We start from the raw sequence: 20387 nt of genomic DNA, 5'->3' as shown, positions 1-20387 counted from the left end.
GTATTTATGTAGGAAAACCTTGGTTCACCTTCAACTCAATCTATAGAAAGGCATAAACATACTTATCATGGGTTCCCGTGATTCTGAGGTATCATTAAAACCAGTGTTGATGTTGAAATCGTGGAGGTGCTCAACATTGTTGTTGCCATTACTGATATTATTGTTATTATTCACTGCATACGTTCCACATTTACCTGAAAAATGAAAATTTTGAATATTTTGATATGTTTATCAAATTGTATTTTTGAAAACATTCGGTTCCTATTTTGGAAAATAATTAGGATATAGCAACATATGCATATATGATAGAATTGACCGTTACTTGATGAGATGAGATTTCCACTAGAAAGTTTATTAAACCGTGACACGTGTTTCGCTATAATAATAATAATATAACGCCCTAAGAGTGCTATATTAACGTCTACGGCACTCTTACGGTAATGACGAGACACGGTGTTGCCCTACGCTCCGGGGGATATTGAATCCGTTGTGGGGAACGAGAAGTGCCAAATTTATTGGAACTGTTCGTTCCCCACCCCTCAGGCTCTGCAAGCTAATAAGCCTGATGTAGTCCTTCTCGACCACCAGAGCAAGACGATATTTGTCATGGAGTTTTCAGCTCCTGGCGAAACGAATATCGTCCGAAAAGAGGAGAAAAAACGGATAAAATATCGAGATTTCTCTTCGAACTCCGCAGACTCTATCTAGATCACTCTGGCAAGATGGTTGTTCTGATTATTGGAGTCCTTGGTGGAATGATGTCCTCTCTACTCTCGAATCTTAAAATTAAATCATACCGGCTTGCCGCACTAAGGCAGAAATCTTAGCCGTACAGATGCAAAAGGCTGTCATTCTTGGCTCACTGCGCTTGCTCAGGGCACATGATTCTCGGACTCAACGGACCCCACGGTTGTGGGGAGTGGTCATTGGTTGATAATGCTGGCGCGCCCTCCCGAATGTATCGGGGCTTCGGGGGATAGGGCCTGTCCAGCGTACACTACGATAAAAAAAACAGTTATACAAATACAAAAAATTTAATAAACATTTACAACGTCCATAGAAGTATTGTAACATATTTGAATGTGGTGAATATACAAAGTGTTTATTGAACATGTGGCACAAAATTATGGGACTATTCTAAGGATATTTCGTCGTTTGATGATTTTTGGTAGGGTATTTTCTTTCGAAGATACGGAGCGTCTATATATCTTTTTTTTTCGTAAATACAATATAGTTCTACAATAGTTAAAATGGGGAAGTATTAAAACATCAAATATCCAACGAAACTCTTTTTTTTTGTGGAGGAAAATCAGTTTTTTATCGACCTTTTTTTGGGTATTTGTTACTTTCCACAATCTGAAGAATATAAAAATTATAATGGAGAACTTTATACAAGTGTAGAAGGGCAAACTTTTTAGTTCACCCCGATAAGTTACTGCATAAAAATCAAAGTATTTTTCACAAAGAAAAATCTTCTATTTATCAGTAACTTGTCGTGTTTAACAATGTTGCCTATCGAAAAAAGTGTTAGGAAATAATACGATACTTATCTTAACGGTTCGGAGGCCAAAATCTGCCTTCGTCTTCAGAAATGGACAGAAAATGCTGATATATTGGCAGTCATTCCATTTTGATTATATATTTCTTCACTTCTTCGACAGATGTCAAAGGAGTTTTGAAATTTGAAATTATGTCAATGTTGTTGATTGACAACTGAAACATGCGATGTAATACAAGGTGCTCTCCGATATCAGTCTGTTGTCATTTCGCCACTATCCAAATTTTTCTTCAAGATGGGTAGCCAAGTACGGTCTATTTCTAAGGGGCTATTTGAAATACAATTCTCTCCAGATATCAGAAAAAAAAAGATTAATTCTTTTAGTTTACGTCTCTTAGAGTGTGGCTCATTGGTAATCATTCTTGTCCTATTCCATTCCACTCGATGTTCACCGTCTGATTTTAAAATGTGTTCTGACAATTTATATCCTGTCAATTGTCTATTTTTTATGTAATCTCGATGTTCATTCTCACGCACTTTCAATGGTCTCGAGGTTTCACCAATGTAACTTTTATCACAAGAACAAGGTATTTCATAATTACAATTTTTTGTTTTTTCTACAGTGTTGTTGAGTTTTGTATGTGTGAGTATAGATCTCAGTGAATTTTTGTTTTTTTTTGTATTTTTATCAAATATCGTTCCTAATGTCCATCTCTTCGAACTCACCACTCAAAGCCATAGACACGCGACAAGATCGCTTCAAATATTTTTGAAGCGTGTACACTGCTGGCATCCTATCTGAATACTACAATAGTCTAATATCTAATATTTGCGTTTCAGTTCAAAGTAAAGCGCTTGGATGTCATGTAGGTTTGTTGAGTATCGTTCGTAGGAACCGTTTTTGAGATATTTTGAGGGCATAGAGGGCTTACGATAGTAGCTTCTGACTTCACAATACTGTCTATAAATTCTATGTCATACTTACATAATAGTTTGAATCATTATGGATATTACTATCTACCAAATCTCTACTTGACAAATTAATTACCTTAACTTTTTAGGAACAAGAAACAACTCATAAGGCTGGAGAATAATGAATGACAATTTTTACCTGACCTATCATTTCAACCACTTTTAAGATTTGTCCTAATCCCTGCTTCATTACTTAACGCGTAATGGGGCCAGTTTGTCTGGCTTTCCTTTCTCTCACACATACGTCAGCGGAAGGCAGGCTCCTCTTCTCTCGTCGGACAGACGATCAATGTTTAGTGTGCTTTAGACATATACTGTTGACAGTATTATGAAAATCTAACCAGCAAGCACATTTTATTCTTTTATTATGTGAAACGTGGCCTGAAAATGATGATACTAATTTTGTGTTTGTACATCATTAGTATCATTATTTAATCTTACAAAAGTAACAATTGGTCAATGGTAGCTATAATATATGTACATACACTCGTGGTTCTTGTTAAAAAAATATATTGGACAAACCGGAAGAACTTTTTCCAAAAGAATCAAAGAGCATGGCAGTAGTTTTATGAACATAGAGACCAATTCAATATTTACGAATCATCTTTTGAAAGAGGGGCATGTGTTCAATCACGATTGTGGCGTATTGAATTTGAAAGAGAAGAGTCCAATACTCTTTCTTTTGAAGTGTTTAGAAATCAATAGATGTAGAAATTCCGGATTATTGCTTAATGATCAAATAGTTTCGACTTGTTCCCCGTCATTGGATTTAGATTGTATCGAGGAAATTGATAAATACGACAAATCCTAAAAGTAGGTGAAATGAGAGCTCAGGTAAAAATGTTATTCATTATTGTCCAGTCTTATGAGTTATTCCTTGATAGGTAAATGGTTTAGATAATGAATTCATCATGCAGAAATTTGTCAGGTAGCAATATTCATAATGATTCAAATTAATATAAAAGCACGATACAGAATTTGTAAAAACAGTATTGTGACTAAAGATTCTGTCGAATATCGAAACGCGTGTCGCGATTTTTTTCTTGGTAATGTTACGTAAACTTTGATTATTCTCACCAATAAAGGATTGTTTATATGGGCTCATTTGGTGGAATCAAAAACAAAAATACTTGTATAATAGAATGTTGAATCCATAATAATCGCTACTCACCATTTTTTGCTTTCATATCAGTAATATCAAGTTTTCCATTGAAACTAACACAGTTTTTCTCCTTCATTTTGGATACTTTCATGTGTTCCAAATAATAATCGAAACTAGTCCCGGCTATCAACAGGCAAATGATGATAATACTTGCAATACTAAAATAAGTAAATAGCTATAGAATTGAATATTCGTAAAATTCAGCTCGGAGGAGCATGATATGAAACTGCATAACAATAATTCGTTTTCATGGTTCGGTTAATTCAATAAAAAAGTAGTAACTCAAAGTTTTCAATGCAACTGATTCACGAATCAGAATTGAACATTTTACTTTCGAATCTTGTCCAGAGGTTTTACTTTGAGTATTTGTATCGTTGGATCTGTGCAAAGCATTTGACACGATTGACCATGATATATTACTTAGGAAATTGAATCGAATTGGTAATAGGGGTAGAGTTTATTCTTGATTCAGGTATTATTCAGCTGGATGAAAATAATTTGTATATATTGAAGAATTCAAATCTGAACTGGGGAATATTTCATATCACTCACCACAAGGATATATTCTAGGGCCTATCCTATTTTCTCATATATTCAATTTCAATATTCGAACCAAATTTACATGGTAACCAAAAATGTATTTGCTGACGACACCAACCTAATTTGTTTTTGAGAAAACAAAACTGAAATGAACGTTAAAATGAAACAAATAAATGTCCACGAATTGACGTAACCCTTGTTGTAGTAAGGCTAATATTATTTTTATCGTGCCCACCTAATCGAAGCCTACTTGACCTAAGTAAATAATCAACTGTTTGACCAAACTAAAAAAAATAAAGAAAATACAGGGGAGGAAACATAGGAGATGAGTAAAATTATAAGGAAATGTTCAGTAAATATTTTTTGAGTTCTTTTCTGAATTCAATCATATTACATTGTATGGCACTGTATAATTTACACATATTGAACTGGAAGCTTCTTTCGAAGAGGGAGGTTCTGTGTGCAGAACTTGATATCAGGTTTTTTTTCCTGATGTTGGAATTGTGGATATCATTTCTGAACATTATATTCTCATGAAGATAATTTGGACTTTCAGACAATAGAATTTTGGGAAACTTGAATCTTTATCTCATTGAAAGCCATTTTGAAATAATCAAATTTACTATTATGAATAATAATAATAAGTTTATTCATATCAGAATGTTTACAATAATGGCATAAAAAAGGTTTGGGTGTCATTTGCCAATAAACGGAGAAAACCCATTTAGGACCAAATGGTTGCGCATGTGCAAAGAATAGCCTTACAAGCAATACCATTTCAATAGACAAATTTCTTCATTTCTGGTATAAAAGGGACGATCAATTTTCTAAAATTAGTTCTGAGATAAGGATTTCAATTTTAAATTCGTACTCAAAAAATGATAATATAGAATTGACTAAAAGTAATCAGAATATCATGAAAAATGACTTTCTATGTTTTTACCACTTTCATTTGTAACCGATGATAATGCAGTTTCTTCCTACAAGGACACTTTCAAAATTACAATAAACTGAAAATAAATTCCAAATAATTGAGTTTTCAACCCTTGCTTGCATAGTGTTGCAAGCAAGGGGGTTTTCAGAAAAATCAATGTGGAACTGGCATTCAGTGGACAAGATGGAGAAATCTGGCACCTACGTCGATCCGCCTGACTACCGACCAAATTGATCTAGTTTACTCAACAGTTTTCAAATTAGCGTATCCACATTGTCACAGGTAAACAAATTTCAGGTACTCAATTGAGTTAAGAAGCTATTTTTACAGTACAGTACAGGTTGATTCATTTTCAGTTTATTGTAATTGTTTGAAAATGTCCTTAAAGGACGAAACTGCAGTATTTTTTCATCAGTTGCAAATAGGAGTGGTAAACACAGAAATTTTTTTTCTAATTTTTCATTATGATCTCCTACCACGTAGTAACGGCTACATCCATCAATTTATTAATCAATATCAGTAATATCAGACAAATATTTCAATATATACATACCTCAAAGCAATAAACGTCTTGTCCGTCCATATATTGAATTTATTATGTTCAGATCGCACAGCTTCAACTTTGACCGTTAATCTTTTTGCTGAAGAAGACGTTTCTTCCATCATTTTCTGAACGTCATCATCGGTGCATGCATGAGGTAAACATAAACCCACATGCAGAACTTTCTCCTGAAATAATTATATGGAAATAAATAAACTATCTCACCAAAACACATGACATTTAAACGAAAGAATACAACCAATAAATAAAAGATAAACTATTATCACGGTTCGATATTGAGGCTGTAGCTGAAAACGAAGGACGTGTATGAAATAAATATACTATCTCACCAAAACACATGACATTTAAACGGAAGAATACAACCAATAAATAAAAGATAAACTATTATCACGGTTCGATATTGAGGCTGTAGCTGAAAACGAAGGACGTGTATGAACTATCTATACATTGCTGCATATTTGATATACCTACTTCACTAGTAAAGCTGGAGTTCACTAGAAGCCTCAACATAAAAAATGATATTGGAAATGGAGGACCGCTTGAATGCGTCATTGGTCCCGTTGCTGAACTGCCGACGAGAACGATAATTCCAGGTTTGACGGAGGCATCTGCAGCTCTGGTGACTCTGGAGTGATTCTGAAAAATAAAGAACGATGTTAACGAAAAAATTTTAAATTCGGAATTGCGATTGAAAACATGTCACTGAAAAGCTGTCACATATCAGATATGGAAATACATTGTAAAGAAGCTGAAGAAATCAAAAACGGTTTCCAACTTCAGCCCACTAGACCTGAGGTAAGTGAAAGTCAGGCCCTATGATAAGCTAAGGACTTCAATGTTTTTAAAGACGACCCCATGCATTGGCTTATCCTTGTGTTTCCGCAGAAGTGAGGTGATCTCTGTGGCTTTCAATTGAGCTTTTTTGCTGAACGGGTACCAACCCGTTTGGGGGGTACCCCAATTCCTGCTCTCTCATGGTCGCGGACTATGCAGAGAAGAGGACTACAAACTCAAAAGTCCACGGCCTCCCTGTTGTCGGCGGAAGTACAACTGTGGAACAGACGATGTGGGATGCAACTCCTATAGAGATGCATCATTTTTCGGGTCTTTACGTCGAGTTGATACAGCTCCTACTGAGTCCTCTTCAATACTCCAAACAAGTAGAGCAACCAGACCAGATCTGTCGAAGTTTGTGCTGATACTTGCCGCGGAGAGAGTTCTTCACTGCTGTGATCCCCGACAGTTTCGATGACCAGATCTGTCGAAGTTTGTGCTGATACTTGCCACTTACAAGAGATCATTGCTGTGATATCTTGTAAGTGGTGTCGTTCCACCTGGAGGTAAATATACGTCTCTCCAGCATCCAAATGGTATAAGATGCTTTCATCTACGAGCTACACATCCTCTCCGTAGTCTCCGCATCGTCCTCTTTTGAGATGGATCATTGTACATTTGTCTATCTCGAATTTCATACCGATAGCATTATTATTATTATTGATATTATCTTTATTATTATTTTATTATATTTATATTATTTTATATTACCATTCATTTCATTCTACCAGCTAGATATATTCAATCAAAATAGATATCATAATTTTTGACAATATATACTCGAGGAATCTAAAAAAGTTGGAAAAAAAGTGTCGTTATTGAGATGTGTCGTCAAATGTAGAATGTTAAGACATTTTTCAAATTCAGACAGAACATCATTTTCTGATATGTTTGCCAAGAAGTGGTGAGAAGTTGAAAGTTTTCATAAATAAGATGATGAATGCAATTCAATCGATACATAAAAACTAGTCAACAGCAACTTTGTAGCCTAAATCATTTGATTTTAGGTTTATGGAGCCAACGCCGAATAGCGCGGATCTTCTTCAAAATATTCTCAACGTTTCAAAGATATCAAGTAGTTTTCATGAATATTTCTGTAATTCGCCTCGTCGCATTAATTTTCAGAAATAGTCGAGAGGTTGTCGAACTAATTTCCAAATTGTAACATTTCGTTTTATTAAAGAGCAAATAAATTCATGCAATTATTGCCACTGAGGGTTATTATCATTCTTTTACCACATTTACTGAGTTGACCATCTTGATTGTTCTAGATTGATGTAGCATAAAAAATATTCAAATGTCGGATTAATACATTACGTGATTATGCAATGACATATATTCAAACAAAGACTTGTAAAACATTCAAAGCCTTTTTATGTTGAAATTTCAACATTGTCGTTGAATAACCAAAGGTAACTGATGAAAGAAGTATTTTCATTTCCATGACACAATAATGAAAAAATATTGAGAGTTTTATTAATTTTACTTCCAATTTCATTGATTTTAAGAAAGAAGTATGTTGGTACGAGTAGTAGGGATGTAACAATGGGGAATGTTCCTCAATTTGGGTTATTACAGCAAATGCAAGTTTGAACTAAATAAAGTTGAGTTTAATTCATGAGGTTTTCAAATTCACTTCGAAATGTATTCAAATTGATGTTCCAAATGTTGGGTTTTGATTTTTAAAGGGATTTGTTTCTAATTCACATATTGGCAACAGCGCCTATATCAATTTGAAATGATTTATATGTACCTAGATATTCTACTTTAAAAAAGGAAAATTATCTTTATAAATCAACAATTAAGGCAAAATATAAATTATAGTTCAATACTACCTCCACAAGCCACATAAACAACAGTTGTTCTGTTATTTATTTATATAGAGGAAGATAGGTTAGGTGTACAAAATGTCATATGTCACAGAATGTCTCGGAACTCGGAACATAAGTAAACAGTACAGCACGCCTCTGAAATATGTCATCGTTGTTTGTCTCATACAGCTATGGTGAAATAGAAACGAATCCCTTTAAATGTTGAATGCATTATTTCATTCCTCTTTTTTAAGTATTTAAATGATTTTTTAAAGAAATAGGTTGAAATGATAAGTTTAAAATGCGTTGTTTCAGAGATTTTTTATGAAAACTACTTGATTTTCGTCAGAAGGAACATTCCCCATACAAAAACTGCTAGACTTTCTTTTACCTGTAAAATATTACTCTATATGACTTGCCAGAAGATTCAAGATTGACAGTCAATAAGACAGTTTATAAGTACAATAAATAATCAGCTCCATTTATGAGTCGTGAATAACTTGTGGAGATTTCAATATCGTTGGCACGGAATCAGATTAGGAAATGGGTTGATAAGAAATATACATAGACGAGAAAATGTTCGTGAAGAGACTATATGAGAAAAAATCGAAGATCTGCTTGAACAAGGAAGGGATCGGCTCAGAATAATAACTAGGCTTGTCACTGGACACTCTCCATTCAGTGGACACCTGAATGAAAATTAAGTAAATTTTCATTTTTCTCATTCTTAACTTGTGCCAGCGTTTTTTTTTTCAAACCTCGAAGCAGTTCTCATGTGCTCTTTTTGGTATGTCCTTGAGCTCTCTCAACGATTCGGTTTTTATCTCCTCAGTCGTCGCAAAACGCCGTCCTTCCATATGTCTCTTCAATCATGGCAAGAGAAAAAAGTCGCAGAGGGCCAAATTTGGCGAATATGGTGGCTGAGGTATGATAATGGTGTTGTTTTTGGAAGAAAAATTACAAGCAATGACGAGTGAGCAGGTGCATAATTGTGATGCAGATCTTTTCAGAGGTTCAGATGATACACTGGAGCATTAGGCCGCACATAATGTAATAGGTATCTTCCGTTTAAAGTTTGACAACAAATAAGATCGGAATGCAGTGTTAATATGGTCATATTTGTGTAAACCATGCCTATATCTAATACATGCATTATGTAATTCATAGAGGGTATTCCTGTCCCTGACTTTTAGTGCAGGCCAGAATATCATATCGCAATATGCAGGACTAGACAAAATTGAACCTGATTTTGATATCCTTGAAGAATATCCTTGGGCACATACAGCATTCTCAACTTCTAATAAGTGTTTTCAAAAGATAACATGCATTTCAAACATAGGTTATGATATATATATATATATAAATCTGAATTTTTAACGTAATTAGATGTTTCGAGTGGATTACGATTAATTTTCAGATTTCCATTAAGTCTGGCCTCTTCATTTCTATCACCCAGGATATACAGTCCAATGACAGTGTTATTTTGATACTTGGGAAATATAATGAAGATCTGAGATAATAATTTCGTGTGTATATTTGAGAGTCACCAGTGTCAAAGTGATGACTTTCACCAAACTCGAGAGTTTTTGAAAAATCTGATATATAGACACTAATCAACAGTAATCAACTCATTAGCGACAAAAACAATCATGGAGTTTCACTGGATTTACCCAACTTATAGTATGTACTTCTGCAATTTACCTGGGAATTTATGATTACGTGCTTCTTGGGGGCGATGTGTTCACATAAGTTTTGTGAGCCCGTCCAATAGGTGTTTCCCCAAAACCATCCTGTCGAATATCTTCCGCTTGCATCATCCACTGAAAAAGAAAATTAGTTTAAATACGCTGTACTCACAATAAATAAAAGATCTTCATAATACGTTGGCAGGTAATAAAATAGAATATATAAAAAAAGTTCATGAGTTCATTCATACACAAAAACGTTTTCAACATACTTCCTGTTCTTTATGCAATTTTAATATTTTGTTTTTTTAAAAAATGAAGCCACTTTTTTTGTTGTTCGTTTTATAATTTTGATTATCTGACTCATCAGTAGGAAAAACCTCTCGAAATGCTGTTGCGTAGACTTATTTGGAAAGTATTTTGTTTATTAATTCAGCTTTAAATTTGTTGTTTACTGCAATTTGCTAAATGATATTGATATCTTCATTTAAAGTATCTATTGAAAGAGGAATATTGACTAATCTATAAAACCTATTATAAGATACTATTTTGTGTTGGTACGGATGGGTAGAATGGGGAATGTTCCTCCTGACGAAAATCATGTAGTTTTCATAAAAGAGCTCTAAAACAACGCATTTTAAACTTATCATTTCAACCTTTTTCTTTAAAAAATTATTTGAATACTTAAAAAAGAGGAATGAAATAATGCATTCAACATTTAAAGGGATTCGTTTCTATTTCACCATTTGGCAACATCGGTTATAGCTAATAAAGGACAATGAATGTGTTACCTGTATGAGACAAACAAAGATGGCATATTTCAGAGGCGTGTTGTTCTGTTTACTTATGTTCCGAGTTCCTAGACATTTTGTGACATGACATTTTGTGCACCTAACTTATCGTCCTCTATATAAATAAATAACAAAACAACTGTTGTTTATGTGGTTTGTGGACGTGGTATTGAACTATAATTTATATTTTGCCTTAGTTGTTGGTTTATAAAGATAATTTTCCTTTTTTAAAGTAGAATATCTAGGTACGTATTAATTATTTCAACTTGATATAGGCGATGTTGCCAATATGTGAATTAAAAACAAATCCCTTTAAAAATTAAAACCCAAAAACATCAATTTGAATAGTTTTCAAAGTGAATTTGAAAAACTTACGAATCAAACTCAACTTTATTTTGTTTAAACTTGCATTTGCTGTAATAACCCAAATTGAGGAACATTCCCCATGTGGAAACGTTTGTGATAAATTGAACAATTATGTTTGATAATCGTTCTACTAATTGTGAAGTCCACGAAATTGAATGAGTTTGAATTGTCTGCTACTACTTCAATAGTGAATTTAATGTTTTCATGAATTTTGTTAATATACCCATGTAAAATATCTAATTGTTTTTCAGTACCTGTGAAACATACCAAAAAGTGAATATTACTGTAGTTTTTCCCAACACCAAACCATTATTTTAACACCTCGACATGTGTTTTGATCACCAAGTGATCATTTTCAAGAGGAAGATCAAACTAATTTGATCAAACTAGTTCGATCTTCCTCTTGAAAATGATCATTTGGTGATCTAAACACGTGGTGATCTAAACACGTGTCGAGGTGTTGAAAATAACGATTTGGTGTTGGAAAAAAACTCCAGTAATATTCATTACTACACCAAAGGTTCCAAACAGTGCATCACAAGTATACCAAAACGTCATCCACATATCTATGCCAATACAAAAAACACTCAAACAAAGGATGCTTAAGAATTAACTTCTCTAGGTCAATGACTTCTTTTTTTAAAACTGGGTTCACTCGATTTTTATTCAATAATTCTATAACTGAAGTATTAGTATCATCAGAAGGTATGCTGGTCAATAGTTATCAAGTCATATGAATTACGTAGAGTGAATTTACTTTAGATCATGATGATACTGATTAATCTTTCTCGTAATTTCACTGATGGTGCAGTGACAAAGGAAACTACTGGTCTAATCGGATAACTCTGTTTTTGCAGTTTTATTAGTGAGTACAATTTTGGAGTTTGGGGGTCGTTAAAGGTGATTTTAATTTTTTCGTTCATCAAAAAGTAGGTTTCAATTTTTCAAAAACTCATTCACTTGTCTCTAGCAAGAGTAAGTCAGATCACGTAGTGATGTTGGTCAATATTAACCACAGATTCTTAAGCATTTTTTGTTTAAGTGTTTTTTGTTTGGTATAGAAATGTGGATGACATTTTGGTATGTACTAAGAGACAATTAGATATTTTTCATTGGGATATTAACAAAATTTATGAAAACATCAAATTCACTATTGAAGTAGAAGCTGACAATTTGATCTCAACCAATTTCTTGGATTTGACAATGAGTAGGAAGAACAACAAACGTGATTTTTCAATTTATCACAAACTTTCCCATACGGATATAACTATTCATTGCGATTCTACCCATGCATATCAACACAAATAGAATCTTATACTAGCATGATTCATAGATTAGTCAATGTTCCTCTTTCTTTAAATCAGAATTCGGAAGGTTTTTTCTATTGATGAGTCAGATAATCGAAATTATTAAATTTCAATATATTTTGGACAAATAACAGAAAAAGTGGCTTTATTTTTGAATAAACAAGATATTGAGCTTGCATATAGAACAGGTAATACGTTGCAAAAGTTAGTTCAAAATAATGAAGACAAAACACCGTAATTCGGGAAATCACGAGTATATAAATTATATTGTGGAACTTGTACTGAGGTATATATTGGTCAAACTGGTAGAACATTCAATAATTTAATCCAAGAACATCATATGAGCTATCCCACACAGCACTAGATATTCATGGAATATTCCCTGTATATCATAAAACGAACGTATATATTCCAAATATTCATAGAATATTCTTGGAATATATACATGCCTTTGGAATATTCATAGAATATGCTTGAATGAATATGGCAGGATTATTCCCGAAAGAATGTGCATAGAATGTCTATAAATGGATTATTCTCCCTTGAATATTCTAAGAATATTGTCGATCGAATATACCATATGATATATTCTTAGAATATATCCCCACGGTATATTTTGGAATATTCTATACAATGGAATTTTGAATTATCTTATAATAACGTATCCAAAAATTCAATATTATTAAAAACAAAAATATTTGAAGATCTTAATCGAATGCATAACCTAATGTATATAACCCTGATAGTGTTAACCAGTTTTTGAACTCAACGCAAAGATTCTGGATGAATTGCTCCAACAGCAACTGTTGGAAACGAGAAAAAAATTTGAATGGGCCAATAAATGAACCAATTGCATCAATAAATTGGTTAATTCTCATCCTATTTGTCTTTTTGTATTTGAAATTATTTAATTACAAAGCGAAAATTTCTGGAAACAGAGTAATGGGGAAGTGAATAATTGGAGTAAACGTTTCTCATTGGTCGATTGAAGTGTAGCGCGCGACAGTCGAATAAGCTCTGTGAAAGCGGCTGTCCCTTAATGCATGGTACATTTGCGTTTGCGTTAAATTCGACATTTGATTCAACATGGCGGTTGACGTGGCAGGTTCGCGTGTGTAATGCATGGTGTGTTGGTGTTATTATCAAAGTATAATTCTGTCACGTTCAGTGTACCATTTATAATTTGGGGTTGTCCAATTTGCACTACAGCGAATAGTTTGATTTTGGATCTTCAAACAGGAGAGTTGCATCTATTCAGTCTTCAAAAAAAGTAAGTAAAATGCAAAAGTATCGATAGTAAAGTTATGGTGATTAACCTACTATACCTCATTTTAGGTTCGAGGAGAGTTGGTGTGTGGGATTTGTTGGTTTGACTAAGTACATGTTTGAACTAGAGTGATTTCAGTTGTGTATCTTCAATAGAGAAAAGTAAGTGAATAACACATTCTTTTGTATCATTTGTTTTCATAATTTTTATCACTCGTTTTCAAGATAGTATCAATTTGCCCAAAAGGAAACAGAGTGGTACCTGGTACAGGCAGGTACGCCAAGGAACTGAAAACGTAATGATTACTTTTCAACAAGACAATGCAAGTTGCTCTTCAAGTCATAAAATGTTGTAAATGTTCATGAGTAACCTATGCGAAAAATATCTATTTGATTTTTATTCCAGTTTTATTGTGCCACTTTCAAATAGTGATAATGAACGTTAATGTACATTTTGTTCCAGGTATTACTATTGAAACACTGGCTGATGCATTGTTGGACAAATATAAGGAAAACTATTCTGGTGAGCAAAGTTTGAATAACTTTAAGTAAGTGAAATTCATTGAAGAACCCATCATACCACTCATTTTAAATACTTCATTTGTGGGTTTATTTTTCTTAGTGAGAAACCTAACCTATTTCTTGATGTAATACACTTTTTTGTTTCAATGAAATGATATATTTATTATTTTTTAATTAGTGCTGATGAATTCACAGAGTTGTTATTTTAGTATATTTTTTAGTATACATTTGTTTGAGAGTAGGAATATCCTTATTTGAATACATTTCTAATATTTGTAATATGACAGTATTCAGGAATATTTTATTCAGTGAATAAATATTTTGAATTAGATTTTTTATTTTTAATATTGGTTGAAACGTCAAATATTTCAGTGTATATTGTTTTTAAAATATATTTGTTTATGAATATTATGTGTTTTATTACTTGTGTGAATCTTGTATCAAAATGCAATATATACATGCCTAATAGCGGTTACTCGTCACATTCTTGGAATATTCCAAATATTCCTAGAATATTCATAAAATATATTTATAGAATATTCTATGGTGTTTCTCTATTGTATATTCCTACAATAAACTAAGAATATCCTGAATATTTTATGAATATTCCTCGGGTTCTATTCCTGGAATATTCTTAATAGAATATACCTTAGATATTCTAAGAATATTATAAGATATTCCAAGAATATTCCCAAGGAATATTCTTAAAATATATCAAAAGTTCGCCAGGAGCACTTCCAGGGAATATTCTCCAGAAGATATATATATCCATGGCATATTCATAGCATGATACAATATCCTTAAATGTATATTCATGAAATATACCTGGAATATCTATTGCTATGTGGGATGTGAATGGGAAAACAAGTTCAACATATTCCAATCATCTTCAAGGAAAACATCTTATTTTTAACGGAGATTTTGAAACTTTACACATAGAAAATGAAGGTTAAAGACCTAATTATTTGGAAGCCATGGAAATTATTAAACTCAAAAATTCAACCAATTCACTGAATGACCAATTGGATTTAAATAGGTCATCATTACTGAAATTGTTTTTTTAGAAACCAGCATTGTAATATCGATATAATATGCTCTAGTTCACCGTTTTTCAACGTATGGGTCGCGACCCCCTGGGGGGTCATGGTGCTTCTATAGAGGGGTCGCGCAAGGATAAAAACTACCTCAGTTAAAAGTTTATAAAGATAGATTTATTAAGAAAATGTTAACAAAAAGCAAAAAGCATAGAAGCATATACTGGTAAAAATTTGTACATATTATTACAAACAAATTAACAAAAAATTAATTAAAGCCTACATCTACTCGTCACTCCCAATGCAAAGGTTGCGCTTGTTTTCAATTAATCAATTTTTCCCATCGTGGATCCGTGTTTGCTACATTGAGAATTAAGTCATTTTCTAAATTTAAGTGATTTCTTTGCTTGCTTTTTATTTGGGCCATTGATTAAATGTCAACTCGCACAAATACGAAGTGGCAAATGGAATCAAACACCTCAAGGCCTCAGTTGGGTATTCTGTTTTTCTTTTTAACCAAAAGCTGACTTGAATTCTAAGTGTAACATCCCATCGGCAGATAACTCCAGTAGATTTTCTTTCAGCTTAGTTGTTAAATTCGCTTCATTTATAGCTGCAGTTAAAAATGAATTCATATCTCCAGCTTTGCTCAGTCTGTTCCGATATCTCTTGCCCAGAAAAGTAATGCCATAATTCTTCTTTCAAATTTTCTAACACCGTTTTCATACAAGGTATATACTTTTTGATGTCTATATCACATCCGACTTCTTCAATATAAGACTGTGTCGACGAAAATGAATCTAAGTTATTTTGATTTGTAAAGCCATGTATTTTATCTTTTGCAGTGATGACATTTTCATTTCACCCTTGAAGACTTTTATTCAAGATATTCAAATGGTGAAATACATCAGAAAGAATAGCTAATTTCAAGAAAAAATCCGAGTTACAAATAAATTCAGAGTATTCCGACTTGGTCTGCTGTAAATATATTAAAAGTTCAGCTCGGAGTTCCATAACTCTGGTCAATACTTTGCCTCGAATTGGCAATTTTTTATAATAATATTTAGAACTTGACTGTATTTCTGGGGCAAGTTTTTGGCCGTAAAAAGCTTGGCGATGAAGAAAGTAATGCATCCAAGAAGCGTTTGGCATTTGTTCTTTCAACCTAGCAATAAATCCACTTTTTGCAGCAGTCATAGCTTTTGCTCCATCACTACAAACAGCAATGCATTTTTCTTCCCAATCGATATTCATATCTTGCGTAGCTTCAAAGAACATGTTATGCAAGCACTGACCTGTAGTGTTTGAAGGAAGTGCTCTGCAAAATAGTATCTCTTCCATTAATTTTTCATTGGATTCAAAACGCACAAAAGCGACAAATTGCGCACAACCCGCAATATCCGTAGATTCATCAAATTGCAAGGACACAAAAGTACTTTCTTTTATTTTTTTTATGACTTGGTCTCGAACATCAGTCGCCATATCGCTTATCCTGCGTTGAATGGTATTGTCTGAGAGAGGTATACTTTTGAGATTTCTACTTCTTGTTTGCCAAACATATCTAAAGCCGTCGGTAAAATCAAACTTTCGGCAATATTCAATATCTGAGAAGCATGGATTCATGTCAAATAAGTCGATCAATACAAATTTGTTTATATTTGGAAACCGGGTATTTGAAACATTTGGATGTAAATCCCAAATGGATACGGTATTTAGCGATTTCCGCAAAGCATTTGACCGTGTAAATCATGACGTACTTCTGAAAAAGTTGACATGGTTCGGATCAACGAAGAATTTTGTTGAATTACTAAAGAGTTACTTAGAAAATAGGAAATATATTGTCAGACACAAAGGAAATGTATCAGGAAAATATCATGCAAACTCTGGAGTGCCACAGGGTTCCAATTTGGGGCCTCTCCTCTTCATTATATTCATAAATGATTAATCTTTAGTTATTAAACACTCGGAATGCCTCCTGTTTGCAGATGACCTCAAAGTATATAAAAAAATACAGTCAGTACGGGATTGTGTTATGCTGCAGAAGGACATGAATAGTATTTATGTATGGAGTCTGATTAATAAACTGCATTTAAACCTCACTAAGTGTAAAGTGATAAGTATAACTCGCACTAAAGAACCAGTTATCTTTAATTATGAGATGGGGGGAGAGAAACTACTCAGATGTACAGAAATCAAGGATCTTGGTGTAACCTACAATATAGTTTTTTCATTTGCGGAGCATATAGGAAATATAGTATCCACCGCCAACCGAACACTAGGATATGTGATGAGGCAATCTGCAACTTTCACAAATACTACCACAATAAAATTACTCTATTTTGCGCTAATAAGGCATCATTACTGTGGTTCTCGGAGTATGCATCCTCATTACATAAAATTGAGAGGGTACAGAATAAATTTTTAAGAATATGGTATTATAGAAAATACCGTTTGTGGCCTGACTATAACACAGTTAGATCAACTCATTTAAGAAATGAATTTAAAATAATGTCCTTTGACCAAAGAAGAAATCTATCTGCTATTATGTTTCTGTACAAGGTGATCAATAGTAAATTAAACAGTTCCGAAATTCATGCACTTATCCCTTTTAATGTACCTGGGCGGCGTACTCGTACAATACTTATGTTCAATATACCAAATTCTCTCTTAACTTTAAGAGCTCCTCTCGTAACAGTTACAATGTATTTGTAAATGTAGATTTTTTTCTACCTCCTAAAGTTTTTTATACAGTAATTATTAATCATATTCTGAACATCTCCTAATGAAATGTTACAGATCTCAAAGGATTTTTCGATATTCTCAATCAAGTATTTTTTGTAAAGCTGTTAACCATGTAACAAGGCCGTCTTGGCCTGTTTAGTTAAAATCAAATAAATAATGCCTCTGAAATCTTGCACCTGCAAATGAGTTGACGGTTTTTCCATGTTCAGCTTTACTTTCATTTCACGTTAACTACTCATATGGACCGTCGCGTCGGTTTTCCGTAATAATGACAAAGCAGTGATTCAGAGAGAAAAATTATATAACATGCGTTATTAACAGTGAAAGTCATCGAAATCCAAACAAACGATTTGCTGAGATAATATGCAGAATCGCTAGACATTTCATCATTGAAGCATGACATATTTTTGTCCGACAAATTCAAATGTAATATCATTTTAATAGAATATTTGGTTCAATCATCATTCTATAAGTAGGTAGGTAGTGAAAAAAATATGTTAATTACGTAAACTAGTTCAAGGTTATCTAATAATTATTATAATTGAGAATTATGGAGTTGAAAATCGGCAATAACATTCACTTTCTCAAGACTGTCAATATTCGAGCACAAGGCAGAATTATTCTTATGTTAATATACGAGGTCTGTTGAAAAAATTAAGAGGATGTTCAAATTTCGACGGCTACGTACATTCAATCAGCGATTTTTTTCAAGTTTTTATGTTGTTATACTAGTTTCGAACTATTGGCCTTATCAGCGCGGTGCAGCCAAGTTTAAAGATAGGCAACACTTGTTTGCCGAAAGCAGTTTTAAAACTTCAGCACATTGAACAAAATCTTGTTTTTCAAACATTTTAAAGACTGTTGCTTTACCCCTCCTGTAAATTGCTTTACCCCTCCTGTAAAATGCAGACGTCGTATCACAGCCATTTATTGCGTTTAAAAATAGTACATGGTTTTGATTCTTTGCAAAAGTAGATACACTTTTTGACGAGTATATTTCGGTTTGACTTTGAGCTTTTCCTGACTTTAAAAAGAAAATAGTTTTTTCAGGTGGAGTTCGAGCAGTAAGAAGTACGAGTGAGTCTACATCTTCACCAACAACAATAGTTGTATTTGTCAAATTAAATTGCTCTATAGCTATTTCAATAATCAGTACGTCCAAATTGAGGGACTGGATTTCATTCTACCTGATATTCTTATATTTTTACTTATGTATACCAATAGAAAAATATTTTTACTTAAACTACAATTTCAGAGATGTATATACGTGGCATACTCATGCATATAATGACGATTACAACTTTTACAACTTTTTGACTCGTCGTATTTCAGAAACGGTGGCTGTAAGAAAAAAAAGTATTGATACATTTTTTGTAGAGAATTTTATCTACAATTTTTATCTGAGTTTATTTTATGATAAAACTCACCGTTTTTTTGAAAATCGGGAAAAATCCACTTTTTTCAAGATTTTTGACTTTTGACCTCGAATAATTTTCTTTCCAGGCATCGCAATCATTCGGAATTTTAAAATCTTATTTTTAACTATGTTTTGAACAATTACACGCATTTGCAGCATGTTGTAAATGTATGTACCTTCACTCTTATTTTTTAGTCTAATTTGACCAGACTAAAAGCAATATATTGGATTCTTGGTTTTTTCCAATAAGTCGTTGATATACAATAAAAAGAGGGATCCTGGGGAACACCAGCGTTGATGGTGAAAGTATTCGACGGCCACTTGTAGGGAACGTTCCTTCAGGAAGCTGAGGAGGCATACACAAAAATGATACAACAAGCCATAGCATCGAAGTTTGGTCAGCAAACCCTAATGCCACACACGGTCAAAGGCCTTAGAAATATCAAGCTAGAATGGCCCTGTCCCCTGTACAATAAAGGCATATGTGAAATAATAATAATAATTCTGTTCATTCATCTGAAAAGTTTCAAACAACATAATAATAGTAATAGTTGAATAACTTCGTATAACACGAACAATACAATTTCAAGAATTTATTAAAACACAGATATAATGTATAGATATAAAGTTAAACCTATAGCATTAATGATAGTAAAAAGGATATATAAGAGTTCAAGATATAACTATCGTTAGTGAAATGAAACAAGAACTTAATTTTTACTTCGTGTTCCTGGATCAGAGACGGTAATAAATCAGTATCCCACTAAATAATAATAGTTCAACAATTCAGTTATCATTAATTTTGAACTGTCGAATACACTCACTGAAAATACATATCGTTGAAAACTCATACGCCAAATGAAGCTTGATTTTCCAGAGGCTTTACAACTTAGACAAAAGGCCAGAAGAAAATAACAACCGAAAGAAAAAACAACTGATTCAAA

At 33.1% G+C, this 20387-nt stretch overlaps 1 protein-coding gene across 2 annotated transcripts in view; it reads right to left on the bottom strand.

Annotated features, from left to right (window-relative positions):
• LOC111505808 (nose resistant to fluoxetine protein 6) overlaps positions 1–20387 on the bottom strand; it is an 89707-nt gene that overhangs the window by 25451 nt on the left and 43869 nt on the right. For both annotated transcript variants that reach the window (XR_012465261.1, XM_074174381.1), the window contains exons 2-6: positions 10015–10133; positions 6140–6304; positions 5660–5835; positions 3642–3790; positions 63–194 (exon numbers count right to left, since the gene is read on the bottom strand). Coding sequence is in view for 1 of the 2 variants with exons in the window: in XM_074174381.1 (XP_074030482.1) it covers positions 63–194; positions 3642–3790; positions 5660–5835; positions 6140–6304; positions 10015–10133 (741 nt within the window). In the remaining variant the exon portion in view is untranslated. The remainder of the gene's footprint in view (positions 1–62; positions 195–3641; positions 3791–5659; positions 5836–6139; positions 6305–10014; positions 10134–20387) is intronic.

The sequence above is a fragment of the Leptinotarsa decemlineata genome, unplaced genomic scaffold, assembly GCF_025532065.1.
Source record: "Leptinotarsa decemlineata unplaced genomic scaffold, Ldec_3_MD MMD2_tig00000576_RagTag_RagTag, whole genome shotgun sequence".
Lineage (NCBI taxonomy): Eukaryota > Metazoa > Arthropoda > Insecta > Coleoptera > Chrysomelidae > Leptinotarsa > Leptinotarsa decemlineata.
Note: the sequence above shows the minus strand (reverse complement) of the source record. Positions and strands in the feature narration are given on the sequence as shown.